The following is a 15,350-nucleotide window of genomic DNA, read 5'->3' as shown; positions in this document are numbered from 1 at the left end:
ATAGATTTTTGTGCAAAGCAGAAGAAATATGCAAAACATTTTATGAATACAAGCCAAATGCATCAGTAGGTCAGGACATCACTCTGGTATATCGTACTCATTTACTCCCATTTATTCTGTAAGTAATTATCTTGCTGGGATGTTCCAGTCTACTGTATTTTAGTAGTCTTGTCTAACTTCAAATCAGAAATACAGCATAATTTTTTCCTATTTGCATGAGACTCTCAGATTTTCTAAAGACAATTGGAGTGAATTATTCTCAGAAACCATATCATTAGTGATTCGCAAAACTTACAGGCAGAATTCATGAGGTAATTTTGAATACTTTGCCGTATTTAAAATTGACTTGGTTTAAACACTGGTAATGTTGACAACATGAAGGGTAGCTTGCATAATTATGCAATAGTAATTTAAACTCCCAATTTAAAGCCTTTTCACAAAATATATTGTGTAGAATTCTGAATCTTTCATCAAAGCATAATGTTGGAACCATTTAAATTAGGGTTTGTGGGTTTGTTGTTTTTTTTTCCCCTGATATACCTTCAAATGTCTCTTTAAATAATGCACTTGGTAGCTTTGTGAAGAAGAGATTAAGAAAAAAATAGATCAAAACCTTAAGACCGTCTTTAGAAATTCCCAAAGCAAATAATGAGTCTTCAATATTTGGGTATTATTGTTACTAAAACTGGTAAGCAGGATGTGCTCACAGAATGCCAAAACACAGAATAAAATGCCATATGATAAATTTGAGATTTTGGAGTGAAATATTCACATGGTAAAGATCATGTAACTGTGACTGTCCTTTTTTTAATGTACCCAGTGACTTCACTGTAGATTGTTATACATGAACTTTTCAAGACAAACACTGAACTATTAGCTTTTTGAACATCTTGAACTTATGGAAAAAAAATTAGGAGATACAGTGGATCCCTAGAGAAGTTAGAGTTAGAATTTTATTTACTGTAGGCTTATTTCATTCTCCAGAAAGTAGACTTCTAAACAAAGTTTAAATATGAATAGTGTGATTAAATAATTCCTGTTGATTGTCGTACTTTTAGTACATAGATTCCAAATAAGCTGACAAAAACTTTTTTTGCGTAATAGTTCATACATATTGTACACAGATAGTAAGACTTTCAGAAGAAGGATACCTTAATATTTGTAACTAATCATACTAGACTTAAGAGCATCATCTCCTCCAAAATCTCTCTATGGAATAATTGCCAAGAGAAGTACAGCCTCATGACCACATCACATTGACATTCTTCCCCCATCTGACCCTGTTCTGGTCATCTCCATGCATTAGCTCGGTACATACATACATGCACTGTTGTTGGAGAAGCCATTTTGCTGAGTGCTGTTGACATACTGCTTAAACACTGGAAATTGGAATGTAATTGATAAAATTTTGGCATTTTGTGTCCTCAGGGTGTTGTCTGCATATCACTTACACTTTCCACAGTTGTACTTATTTAAATTTTAATTGTTTTGAATATTCTTTCTTCTCTCATATGGATGCTATCACTGTATCTAGTGTTATAATATATTTGGCTCGGGTGATATCAAACTGTAAAAGAAATTGTGTTTCACCTTATGTAGCATTTAAAATTTTCCCTCTTATAGTTGAATTCAACTACATGAATTCAATCAATTTTGCCAGTGAGTTCAAAGTGCTAAGTTTTCTTTATTTTTTTTAATCTCTTTTCTTAAAATTTTTAAAGGAAATAAAAATGCTCTGTACCAGCTATAAAGCATTCATATTAGAACAGAAGGCCTAATTCTGATAAAGATAAAAGTTAGAGGCTGTTCTAAATTAAATATTAAGGACAATTTATATGTATGATGAAAGTAAATACAAGAACATGGTCTACGAGATACTTAAATTAGAGTCTGAATATCATAACATTAAGATACAGAAGAAGAAATGAAGGAAGACCAATGCAATCAATAACATACTCAAATAGCAGTGAGAGTTCACAAGTTTAAATTCAGTAGTATTTCCTTTGGGACCTCTGTAACAAAAAATTCTGCATTTTTTGAAAAATCAAAGTTGTTGATTAAGAACCTGCAAAATTACTATATTAAAGGGCCTAACTTTTGTGCTTCCTTTAAAATAAAAGGCCGTAAGAAATTTATGAAAACACCTCTGTGTAAGGGGAACATTTTACAGTCCTAAAATAATTGAAAATTTTTTCTTGAAAATGTACTGTCTGGAATTTGTCTTCACTCATGTTTCAACTCAAGAGTAAAATTCTGCAAGCTGAATTATTTTTTACCTGGAAAGTAAAATTGTATCGTGATGGTCCTGAAAGAATCAGAGCAGTAGAGAGATTCACAAGGCACAACAGAAAAGAAAGGAAGTCTTAGTGCAGAAAAAATTGTTTCAGTGGTATCAGTTTTGGATGACTTCATGGTAAGAGAGGCAAAGCCATGACTGTGATAAAATGAACACCTGAAGGTCTGCATTACCATGGCTTTGATTCTGTCCCCACTAAAGCATACACCTACTTCTAGCTCCTTTATTTAGAACTGCTCAGTCTGTGCAAGATCAGGCTGCTCTAACCATCACCAGTGGACAACTGGGTAATGGTCTATCATATACTTTCAGTGTCTATTGAACAATTGAATTCATTCTTAAGCTACTGGGTGAACTTTACCATGCACAAAAAGGTATAGTTTGATGTTTACTATATGAAAACAGAGGTTAAAATGATTAACATACTTCCTTTGCTTTCCTGTCATAAAGTAACTTTGTTCCATCTGGCTTTCCAGAAGGTTGCATATGTTTCTGACAATTTTGCTGTCTAGATAGTTTCTCAGAAATCACAGATCTGAAGAAGAAAGTCAAGCATCAAATTTCAAAGATTACCTGAGCTGCTAGCAGTGGCTGTGTGTCTTCCATTTCAATTACTGTATCCTGGCGTGGTGCAGCAGAGAGTAGACTAACTGTAAGCCAAAGATTTTTATTAAGGCAACATGGTGTAGGAAAAATATCTTACTAAACATTTTCATCAGATTTGAAATCCAGACAGTTATAGAAGGTGTAAAATAACTGGCTGTATGTTTGATCCTCTAAAGAAAGCAATTAGTTGCCATTTTTGCTAAAAATACACAATATATTTTTGTGCAGGATACGCAAGCATTTCTCAAATATATAGAATTAAAAAAGAGTGAAACTTGGAAAAAATATAGCGGAAAATGTCAGCATTGTGTTTAGAGCATTCTTGCTGGAATACTGGATCATTACTTTGGTACTTAGTGCAAGGGTAGTCTGCAGGTAGTTAAATTCCAAGTTGATACTAAAGAGGAACTTCAGGGAACCAGTACACTAAGTCTGAGTGGACTTGCCTTTGCACTCTGTCCTCTTATGCTCCACAGAATATTGCACTAATTAATACTCTTAGATTTTTTTTTTTCTTTCAGATCACATTATCTCCAAATAAGTACACAACACGAGATGGCTATTCTTCAGTACAGTATGCAGAGTAAACACTGAAGATAGGTTATTCTAGCATCTCATAAGAAAGTAGAACTTTTCATTTTCCAGCTGTCTACCTTTCAGTTGTGGTGCAATGTCTTCTTTAGTAGTGTAGGGGTCACAGCGAAAGCTTTCCAGTAAATCAATAGTACACTGTCCCACGATCGGCTTCCGTCCAAATGGTCTGTGGTCTATCACTTTAATAACAAGAGATGGACTGTATAACTCCTCTTTTGGCAAAAGCTAAAAATGAAAGGTTGGAGTTTGATTACAATGCAAGCAGACGGAAAATGAAGAATAAAGATTTCCCTCCTAAATCAGAGCTGTTACTTCATTTATTTAATACTGAACTACTATGTTCTATGGCTGTATGACAAATGAAAATTTCTAACCTTATATTATGATTCAATAAAAGTCAGTAAGAATAATTTTAATTGCCTCAAATCTTGAATTTTCTTGACTCTTGCACAGCTCCCATCCTAGCAGTAGGAAAGTAGCCACACATCTACAGGTAAATGGATGTCTTTTCAAATAAATATATCTACACTGCACTGGATTGTGCATATAAAATTGTATAATTGGTCAATGACTGTACAGACATGTTTACATGATCTTTATTAGAATTTTCAGGCTCAGTAAATTGCTTAGGCTAAGTCAAAAAAGGATGTGCAAGTTTTTGTGTTCATTCTTGCATAACAAATCCTTGACCTTTAAAAGTATGGGATAACTGACTTTGCTATAGATAGCTGGTATATAGTTTTTTGCAACGTACGACTTTCATGAAGAGAACAGAAGATGGAAAATTTGGTGTCTTTTTGAGGTTTTTGATCACCACAGATTCCACCATTTCACCCCCACATTCCACAATGAGACTCGGAGACATAACAGGTGCCAGCTGGTAGTTTTTCATGTTCCGCAACCCCCAAGCCAGAATCTGTAAAATAAAATCCAATATAAGAAAAAGTGGGAGAGATATCAATATGCTTTATATGATACTCAAAAAGTAGGAAAGAAGAAATGAAGTCTTTTCAATAATAAAATGTGACTGGCAAAATATTTCAAGGTGGTTGTTCCAGGAAAGTTAATGGAAAGAATGAAACTCAAAAACATTTAAAGAAAAAAATCCCCCGTATTTCTCACTATGAAGTATTTTTTTCTTAAAGCAAATACACAAACTTACTCTCTAGAGGATGAGATGACTGTACTTGTGTTCAGTTAGTTTAAGAATAAACCATACCTCAACAGCAGTGAGTTGAACTACTGGTCTGATTCCTTGAGGTACCATGTAAAGCTTTGGTGCTCTTTGTGATGGAAGAATTGGAAGGTTGGCGCCACCCTATTAAGACACAAACATGAGTATTAGTTTCTCTCATCTTCCTTAATGAAATACCTTGCAAGCATTAAGACAATTCTTCACGTTATGACTCACTGTGAAAGGCTATATAATATATCATATTATATTATACACACACAAAAAATATATAAGAAATATATACCTTGTCCCTCAAAATAAGTTCTGCAGCAAAAAGAATGTCTCCACTAGCTTTGCCATTATTTGTTACAGGATACCAGAGCAGTTTTGGTGTGATGTCCTCTTCTGGGATTAACTTGACCATGGGGGAACAACCACTTCTTCCAAGGAATTCATCTTTACCCTGCAACCGAAAATAGCAATCATAGCCGTTAATTTAATTCTCAATTAATACAAATAAATAAAAAAGCAATCAGGGTAAAATGCATTCACCTACCACTTGGTCACTGTCAAAAAGTTCAATAACAACATTAGGTGGGTTTTGGGCTACTGTCTGTGGGTCCCCATAGATCTCAATTTCATTAAATATGAGAGTTTGGTCCCATGTAGGATTTAGAGTTGAATGAATGATCTCAGTTGTTTTGCTTTGATGGAGGAAAGAAACATGAGCATACGGATCTAAATATCATACAAAGATTAAAAGCACAGAGTTACAGACAAACAAAACACCATCAAGCCATAAGGCACACAAGCACAATGTTTATCAAATACAGGATGCTATTTTTCTTCTGTCATTACCAGTTCTATAAGCCATTCTATGTAAAACTAAAGCCCACACATACACATAATTTACATTTAATAGAGCAAATTCCATTTTCTTACTTAGCAGCTTCCTTTATACAAGTCCTCATTAACAGAGTAATAATTGAAATGATAAAACATCTTGCAAATCAGAAAGAGAATTGAAAACTAAAATGAAACATTGGCTATGCTAATCTCTTAAATATTGTCCATAGAAGCTTTTTTTTGTTGTCTCCATTGATATACAACTGTACAGCCTCATAAATAATACAAAGAAATAACTCTAGTTCTGACTAGTTGCCAAACAACAGGTTCTCCCAGGCTATATTGCTCAGATCAAGCTTTGGTTTCAAACATGCTTATTTATAGCAACCTCTTCTTGTGAAACAGCTGAATGATTAAAGTGGTCTGGGCCCAGTGTTTGGCAGGTCTTTAAATCATCAAGAGCTCTGTAGAAGGTATCTGATGATGGTCATTAACGTTTCCTGTACAAATTGCAATTACTAAGGACTAGAGGCTATTTTAAAGGTTATCTTTCGGTCAATTTCAACAGCTTCTGGCTAGGTACCTGATCAGAGTTTTACAAAATTTGGCTGACTCTTCAAACTAGTTTTAGAGGAAAATAAAATGTACATGTGCTAGTTTACGTGTAACTGCATCTGAGGTACCTATCCTGAATTCTACGTACGCAAATTAGAGGCATTTATTATTGTTTCTTTGTATTGCTTTTAAGTGCTGCATATTGAAGGAAGACCAAATACACACAGGCAGCTGTACAAAACCCCCCTCGTTTCAGAAAACAGCACTAAAATATCTATAGCTCTGTATCTTCTGTAACAAATTAACAAATGCATTACACTTACTCAATTATTAATTAAAACAGGGAGAAAAAGAAGGATGCAAATGGAGATTGATGGGGAAAGAAAATTCTAGGCTGCCCATTTCATCTTTATCTTTGGCTGAACTTATTTAACGAGTGTAAAGTCATATTCTTACAGAATCTAATTTCAATTTGCTCTCTGACTTTCCAGTGGAATTTTAATTCTAATTAGCAAAAATTAAATACTTGATAACCTGAGTATTGAATTAGCTTGACTACAAAGATGCCAAATGGATACAACACTGTTGGAATACCTAAGAGCTGGAAATAAAAGGGCAACAGGTACACTTGTATAAACAAACAAAAGCCATGCTTATTAGTAAGGCACAGTGTAGTTTACAAGTTCATCTCAGTAATGAATTAATATAAAATACTGAACACTCAGAGGCAGTTGGTGACGTAACAGCCATCCAGCTTTCTTCATCCTTGCTTTTGTGCACACTTCCTGCAGGACAGCTTAGGAACCGTATGTAGTCTTTGGTTAGGAGAAGATAAGGCATAGGGAGGGATTGCTCATGGGAAATTCAGACCTTATTTGAATTCCCATTCCCTCACTGAGAATTCATTGGCAGCAGGAGGTGCTGCACATTCAGAGCACTTCTTTTTTGGCAGCTTCTGGGGCAGTACTAACCAAATTTGGATCATATGTAATGAAGCTGAGACTTCCTTTATGGCGTAGTTTCAGTAGCTGGGACCTATGTACAGACCTTAAGGATTTAAGATATTCTATAGCTAAATCAAGTTACTAGTTCATTGCAGAAGTGGGTTTTCTGTACCATTAGCAGGATTTTTCCGTACCTGAAAAACTGTCTTTGTCTAAAGCCATGAGATTTCTTGCCTGGTAGACGTAACAGCGAAGGTGGTAAGTATATACTCCTGTATCAAATAAATGAAAAGAGTTCAACTGCATTATACAGGCTTCTTTTCTGTAATGAAGATATTTTGAATTTATAAAATGTCTTACACATTTTAACTCAAGCACAAGCTCTGTAATAACATTTCTGCTTTTCTTTTCTAGTGACAAGTGTACTAATACCAACGAGCTAGCACCTGAGACCATTTGTTCCAACACAACTTAAAGCAGAAATGAAAAAAACCCCACGATTGCTATTTGGGCTTTTTTCACTGTATGATCATCTAAAAATCCTTCTATTAAAAAATTCCTGTTTGAAATGGTGTGATAATCTAGCTCCTCCAAAGAGAATCAAGAACTGGGCATTCCTGTGCTTAATTTAAGTATTCATGACAGCATTTGCAGGAACCTGGGAGTTTCACACTTTTAGCTATTAGCTCTAGAAAATTATTCCAATTGCAACTGTCTCTTTGGCTAAAAGATTGGGGGAAAAAAAAAAAAAAATCTCTTCAGGCAAGGTAGAATAGCTTAAAAGGAAGATGTGAGAGCGGCCCAAACCCAGGACAGCATGTGGCTAAGTTACTACAGCTTTTCTTTAAAAGATGTCAGCTCTAACCCTTTCAGCCCTTGGAAAAATCTGAGCCACTCATAGCCTCAATGAGCTGAAACCTCTGAACTCTGCAGGAAAAGGTGCCATTTTCCTCCTATTGTGGTCATTATTTAAAAGAAATCGCAATAATCTTCCTAAGCTTCTTGAAAGCCAAGATTTAAGATTTAGGCACCTGTTCCCAGCAGGGAGATGAAGTTCTGTAGAGTCCAAATAAAGACAAGTGTTCCAGTCAGAGATCCTCAAAAAGGATTTTGAGTCTTAGGAGTGGATGGGATTGGCCTCTATTCCTATTAACTAACACTGGTGGCTCCCATCTTGGTGTCCCTGCTTCTGTGAATCCCTTTACAGTGATTCCAAGGCATTTAAACCCAATGCAGGTTGGCGAAGTTACAGTTTTGTTCACATTGCCAACTCAACTACATGGTCTTACTGCTTCCTCTGGGTCAGGAATTTGTCTGACCCTGCATTGAGCTGGTTAAGTGAGCTAAACCAGCAAAAAATTAACTCTACATACATCTCTGCTGGCTTAGCTCCCTGCATTGTTATGGAGGGACCCTAATGCTAAAAATGCATCATTTAAGACAGCCTAAAATTCAGGTGCTGCAATAGTTAGCTTTAGAATTCCTGTCCCATATAGGTTTTAAAAATGTCTGCATGACAGTGGACTGAAATATCGAAATGACTAACTATAATTTTTCTTTTAGTAGCCTAAATAGGGCCCAATCAAGGATCAGATAGTAATTATAACAGAAGGTATATAAACCTAGATGTAAAACACAAAGAATTATGATTCTGTTTGAGACCAGGGAGACACAGACATGATTTATAAGAAAGGAGTTGTTAAAGAACCTACTGTCAAAGTAGCAGGAAACAAGTGGTGTATTGGCACCAAACACCTTCGTAGTGGACTCCTTGGTTTTGTCTGAACTCTTCCCTTCTCCGTCATCGACACTAGTGTCTGCTCCCTGAAGTTACATATAGAAAAAAAGTTACTGCGTATTTAAAAACATAGAAGGAACCTGATAAAAGCGGACTGTGTGTGGGTTTCAATCTCTCCTCCAGGACAAGGAGAAAATTACTTTGCTGAGTAAATGTACTTTAAAAGATGTTTACTCATGTCCGAAGGTCATTTCTTGTTGCCATTGAAGCTATGCAGAAATCGGATCCAGTCATTTCATCTTTCTTTCCAGAAAGTCTTATTTCTGGAGATACACTAGCTACCTATCAGCTCTTACTGAAGGAGAGGTTGCAGTTCTTCTGCACTGCGCTGTTGCAGAGAACTGCTCTAAGGCTTTATCCTAGCAATAGCCCAGGAAGTATAGTCAGAAGAGAAACTGAAACAGGAATTTTTAAACTCTGTGGAACCAAATTAAGTGGAGAAAGAAAATGCTATCAATGAATCATGGGTCGACATTTGGTGCAAAAAAGAGAAACAAACCAAGAAAAAAGCGCAAACTTTTGTTAATGCTATACAATCAGACTCAGAATCATTGTTTTAGAAAAACAAAGTAGCCTTCTCACATTATTTGCTCCAGTTTGTATTTTGGTAAAAACAGCTTATCTATGAAGCTGTGTTAACCTGAAAACTTGAGGAATAATTACATTCTGATGATCTATTTGTGACGTATGACATTCTGGCTTCTCCAACACTTTGCTATCCTGTCTTGTGTTTGGTTGTTTATATAGGCAAATATTAATCAGGGGTGGCTATTTCAGTGCCTGTTGTTTCTTGTGCTGATGTTAATACATCTAAATTATGTGCATGAAAAGCTTGAGCTATCTTTTCACTTTACTTACAGAAGGCTCATCTAGTACTTTGGCCTTTTGCTCTAAATGTCACATAATGCAATAATAAAAATAATTTGAAAAATAAAGTAATAAGCATGTTACGCAAGAGTCTCTACTCTGACTTTAATTGTCCCTTTCAGACTTTAAACAATTTAAATAGAAACTGTATTAGTTCCTCAGTTATATATCAATCTAACAGTTCAGGGACTAAAATAGCTGATATACTTAATTGTTTATTTACTGTAAATTAACAGATTGAACTCTTAAAGACTTTTTTGATACTCTGTCCCTTACCAAAGCACCTTCAAGTTTAAAGATAGCTGCTGCACCATGTGTCTCTGAGGGAGCCATTTTTCGTCTCCATCGTCTTCGACGGAAAGTATCAGAACTGCGTTGTTTCCAGTGAAATTTCCAGCCAATCAAGGAAGCGTATTCCCATCCTTCTTGATCTTCATATGATGACGTTCCCTGAAAGATATAAATCCTTGTTATCCACAGTGTTGTACAAATGTAATGAAAAAAATTGGCACTTGCTCTGGCAGGCATAATAATCCCCTCATAAACCAAAGCTGGGAACATCAATTTACAAAAAGACAAAGAAAAGGAATATAATGAAAACATACACGTTTGTTCTAGGGTTTTTTGTTTGGTATTAAATTTTTTCTTTATTCAGGAAACGAGTAATCTCATGGGGATTTTTTTAAAAAAAAGAAACTCAAACTGTTACAATGTGCAAGTCTCTGACTGCATCTGTCTTCTGCTTACCCTTCCGGCTGTTACTGCTTGAGCTGGATCCCTCTTACGTTTCCGCACCAGTCTTCGTCGTCGATGTGTATGGTACATTTTCTCTGCAGCAACCCATGACTTTGGTTTAGTGTCTGGAGGAATAGTAATTCCATATTCCCATCCTAAAACAGAATTGATTAGTTGGTATATTTCCAGAAACACAAGCAAGATACAAAGAAGAAAGGCATGGGAAATAGAGCTATTGTATCTACAGAGGATGAAGTTAGTCACACAAGACTATTTGATATTGCAAATCCTAAATGCCCGATAGCTAGGGGGCAACTGATGACATTTTATGATGATGCTATGTTATACTATATATGACAATAAAAATCTCAACATTAAAACATATACAATACGTTTTAAGTTCTTTTCTTTGCATTCTTGTTTTTTCAAATGTTAGGTGTATTGATACCACATTTTTATACTTCACCACAGGGAAAACTCATCCTTAATTTTAAATAAGAGTGGAACGTCCTGTGTACTCTTGCAACTCTAGCAGCTTGGCTTTTAAAGGAACACCAACTATTTGAACTCTGATCATGAAACTTTAAGAATTGGTAAACCTGTTACTGTATTCTGGCTCTACATATTATAATTACGTTGTCAGGTATCTAGGACTCAGACTTTTATTTAGATTGATCTCTTATTAAAAAGTTGCTGCAGACTCCTACCAGAGGTTCCAGTTAAGACAGGTATCAGTACTCTTTAAGATAAATAAAATCTTTTTTTCTACTAAAATAGCTATTTATTTCACTTAGATTTAAAAGCAGTAACTATTTGAGAGTTTTCAGCTATTTTAGAACAAATTAAAATTCATGATAGTTTTGCAAAATTCTGGGCTTCCCAGAATCTTCTACGACCTTCCCTTTTGTTTTTATTATTCATTTTGTTTTCGAACCATCAAATCAATGTCCTGTAAATACTTTGCTATGAGAGATTGACTGCTTTTTCCTATTGCTTTAGAATCCAAATTATGGTCTTACATGAGGTTGTTTATATCACAACTTTCTAAGCCGGTAACAGTTTTAATTTAGTGTGAGTAACAAGTATATAAAAGTCAAAGCAACTCCAGGAAAAATGGTGGCTCTATGCGCTTAGGATTTTCTAACCTGATCAGGTTAGTAGTAAATCTAATCTGAAAAACTCTGTCTAGCAGCATCAGATTCTTCACAGAAAAAGTTTGAAGTCTCTTTCATTTCAGAATTGCCTAATGATCAGCTGCACACTGTTGAGATTTCATCCTGATCAGTCTTGCATGGCTCCCTTCCCACACAAATTCAGTGCAGTTACTCTGCTCTCAAGAATATAGGAATCTTTCGCACACTTGTGTGGTGTGTGACCAACACAAACAGGTTCCTGACTTCCTTTGGTCCCCAGACCATCTGATTCACCTCTTAGCATTGCTTGGTGACTCATCCCCTGGCTAAAGGCTCCCAGTTAAATTACCAGATAGACCCAAACCTGGCTTTGCCACATATTCTTGGTGCAATTAAGAGGCTTCATGTCTCAACTTAAGCTTCTGACTTCTCTAAAAAAAACCTCCATTACTGCTACTAATCCACATCTTACAGGCCCGATACTAACCATTGGACTGCATTAACACTGGACTGGGAAAAAAGTGTTCGAAACTTATTTCAAACAAGGACGGGTTCTATTTCCAAGCACACTGTTTATACATACAGTTTTCCCAACTGGAACTTCTCATGTTAGTAGATTGTTGTTTGCATTAGCCTTCGGTTTTTTTAATTTGTCAAAGCTTTTGGCTCAAAATTGTCATCTGCTGCTGCAGTTGAGACCGATGTACAGCTTCTTAGATTATGTGATTCTCTCTCTAGTAGGCACTTATAAATGCATTTATTACAGATACTGTTCAAAATACTGGTCCCTTTTGATCCAAGAAAGGCTTAATGAGAACAGTGAGTTTGATGGAACAGTGATTAAAATGGAAACAGAAACAGATGCAGACAGTGAACACTTTCTCAATGTCTTTTTATCTGATTCCTTAAGCAACTGTTATCCAAATATTTCCTTGACATTTTTCCATAGGGCAACCATCGTGCTCAGGACATTGCTACAGTCTTGACATGCATCCTCCTTCAGTATAGACTATGACAGATTGTCCTAATAATCAGCAGATAAACAGTAAACATTACCGTGCTCATCCACTGCTCGATTTAAATCGGATTTCCAAGCATCATCTTCCCACATCCATCCAAGAGGACACGTGAACTCACGTGGTGGTGGAGCTTTTTCTCCATTCTTTTATGTAGGGAAAACATAACAGTTCTGTGTTTTAATAGATGAAATACACTGTGTAGCAAATCCTAGAACTCCTTCTCTTAAACCTTTACTTATCCAGTGAAAAATATGTCTCACCACATCTGTGTAACTCTCTTCAGCTGCCTTCCATTCCCCTCCAGGATAGCGACTCTCATTTTCATATACTTCATCAGTAAACTCAGTATGACCAGCATCAGCTTCAGTCAACAAACTGCAAGTCCAATGCAAATATAATACTAAACCAAATGTATTTTAGTTAACTACAGAGAATATATAGAAACAACGTACAGATGTGCACACGTACTGGAATTCTGGATTGTCCATCTTTGTGAAGGTCTATTTATTCATAGAGTACAGTGTAGCCCTCATATAGATACTTATTTCCTTAGAGTCTCTTTCTAAAACTGAAGCAACTCCAGTAGTAGTAAGTAATAGGAGGAACATTAGTCATAAGAATGAGTGACTAGCAGGAGTGTTTTAACTGCTGTGTTATTCAGGATCTGTTTTCAACACTTCCCTCTTGGAAAAACAAAAAACATCATATATTTAAGTGTAGGAAAACCCAGACTGAACATGACAGTTATATGCACCTCTAATTTTTACATATCTAGCTATGCACTAAAATTTGGCAATGTACTTAATTTTGTTCCCCTTTATGCTGTTGACAAGGCAAGTAATCAGTTGGCTAATATTTTTCTAAATTGCAAGTAAAAGAAATAAGAGAACATTAAATCAGACAAAATACCCTTGATTTACACTTGTGAGTAACTGTGATTCAGAAAGCATTAAAGTATGTTCTAAAATGCCATCTGCTGGTCAAATAAAGCCATGCAGAATATTTTCCAATAAAAGCAGATGCAAGGCATAAACATGCTCATGCATTTTAACAGTAGGGTTTTTTTCCATTATCTGAGAAAATATCTCCATGTCTGTTACTGCTTTTCTTCATGTCAGATTCATTGAAATAAAAGTATTCATAGAATATGAAAATAAATCCATCCATTCATACCTATAAACTGATATGATTTTAAAATGGATCAAATAATAGCACATATTTTTCCCGCACAGTTTTTCTATAGCAACAGTCCTGTATTTTTTTTACCATCAGAACACAATAATTTAAAATGGGCTGAACCTTTTCTTTTAAGAAAAAAGAAAATCATCTCTTTCTCATGCTGGCTTTTGTTTATGAAACAAATAATTTACCCACTCTGGTTTAAAGTGTGGCAACACAAATAGCTGAACTGGCACAACTCAGGAGTTGAAAACCTCTGACAGAGCAAGCCTGAACCTGCTAGAGCTGGGGGAGGATTGACACCTCATGAATTCAGTCTGCCAGCAGAGGAACTGTCATATGGCACCACAACCTTAGGCTCTGAAAACAACCCCTGCCTTGAGTCAGTTTGAGAAATAACCTGTGACAGTTGTTTAATGAGGGCAATAGAATTTCTCAACATTTAGTGAAATAAGCACAAAAACCCATCCACTGTATGCAAACGATCGTGCAAATGCTGTAATGGTGTTGATACAACATGAACTGCAGATTTATACTGGATGTCAGGGTTAAGTTTTTATCTATGGAAGATCTAGCTATCTAAGGGTCTTGTCTGAAACAATCACAGCAGGATCTGAGAATCTCACATAGACACAAGTGATCCTCACAGTAGCTTTCTAGGAAAGGAAAACTATTATTATCCCTTTTTTAAAGATGAGGCACTTGGACACAGAGGATATAAGCAATATGCCCATCATCACATGGGGACTTCTAAACCGTAAGCTGGTTCCTAGGAAATGGATGCATTCTTTCTGTTGTATGTTTTATTTTACTTTTTAAAAAAGGTAATGTTAATTTTAGTGTTATTAACTAGCTTTGACTATTGGCTGGCTTTTGCTGTGCTAGAAAGTTCAGCTTAAAATCTCTTTATCAGCCAAGAAAACAGAGGGGAGTTTTTACTCTACACTCTGAGATTAAACTCCTTTATTCCTGCCTGCATCAAATTAAAAAGAATCTGACCTTCTTTCAGGATCAACCATCCATTCTCCTTCCCACTCCCAGCCCTTTGGGGGTAGAAAGTGCTCTCTTTTCAGTTTGATTTTTCCTGTGACATCGGAAAACTTGTGGCGACCAACAAGTCCTGAGGTACCCCATTTTCCAAAAAGAAGAGCCTGATTTTCATACTGTTTGAGAAGAAAGAAAAAATCAGTACTTTAGGAATAATAAAAAGCTTTTAGAGGAAAAGATTAAAAAAAAGAGAGATTTATGTAACTGTTACAACTGAAACATTCTACTATACGTTTCTTTTCTCTGAAATTAAGTACTCCCTTACCACATTACTCTGCAACGTCATCATTAATTTCTTTCTTTATTTTCTTCCGTGCTGCCTGGTAAACAATGATTCCACTGCTAAACTAAACTATCTTCTCAATTTAATGCCTCTCTACAACTACAGTCAAACTTCCTCCAGATTAAATAAAATTCCATTACATTATTCAAACAAGTTTCTTCTGTTCCCGAAACGCGTGATCCTCTCATTCTTTTCCATCTCAAATCTCCTCCTATTTATAATCTCGTCTTTCATAACATGTAAAACTGAATTACAGTCTTATCATGGAAGCTAC

The 15,350-nt window shown here is 35.7% G+C and overlaps 1 protein-coding gene across 2 annotated transcripts in view; it reads right to left on the bottom strand.

Moving 5' to 3' along the window:
* Window positions 1-15,350, bottom strand: part of MYOF (myoferlin) — a 72,587-nt gene that overhangs the window by 12,696 nt on the left and 44,541 nt on the right. The window contains exons 26-39 of one of the 2 annotated variants that reach the window (XM_076338768.1): window positions 14,746-14,909; window positions 12,828-12,942; window positions 12,605-12,710; window positions 10,428-10,570; window positions 9,957-10,130; window positions 8,728-8,839; window positions 7,210-7,287; window positions 5,227-5,408; window positions 4,975-5,133; window positions 4,716-4,814; window positions 4,251-4,412; window positions 3,556-3,721; window positions 2,870-2,946; window positions 1,323-1,379 (exon numbers count right to left, since the gene is read on the bottom strand). In XM_076338768.1, coding sequence (XP_076194883.1) covers window positions 1,323-1,379; window positions 2,870-2,946; window positions 3,556-3,721; window positions 4,251-4,412; window positions 4,716-4,814; window positions 4,975-5,133; window positions 5,227-5,408; window positions 7,210-7,287; window positions 8,728-8,839; window positions 9,957-10,130; window positions 10,428-10,570; window positions 12,605-12,710; window positions 12,828-12,942; window positions 14,746-14,909 — 1,794 coding nt within the window. The remainder of the gene's footprint in view (window positions 1-1,322; window positions 1,380-2,869; window positions 2,947-3,555; window positions 3,722-4,250; window positions 4,413-4,715; window positions 4,815-4,974; window positions 5,134-5,226; window positions 5,409-7,209; window positions 7,288-8,727; window positions 8,840-9,956; window positions 10,131-10,427; window positions 10,571-12,604; window positions 12,711-12,827; window positions 12,943-14,745; window positions 14,910-15,350) is intronic. The other variant, XM_076338769.1, reaches the window with a different exon arrangement.

Source organism: Aptenodytes patagonicus, chromosome 5 (assembly GCF_965638725.1).
Source record: "Aptenodytes patagonicus chromosome 5, bAptPat1.pri.cur, whole genome shotgun sequence".
NCBI classification, from domain to species: domain Eukaryota; kingdom Metazoa; phylum Chordata; class Aves; order Sphenisciformes; family Spheniscidae; genus Aptenodytes; species Aptenodytes patagonicus.
The sequence above is the reverse complement of the archived record's forward strand: the minus strand, read 5'-3'. Positions and strand labels throughout refer to the sequence as shown.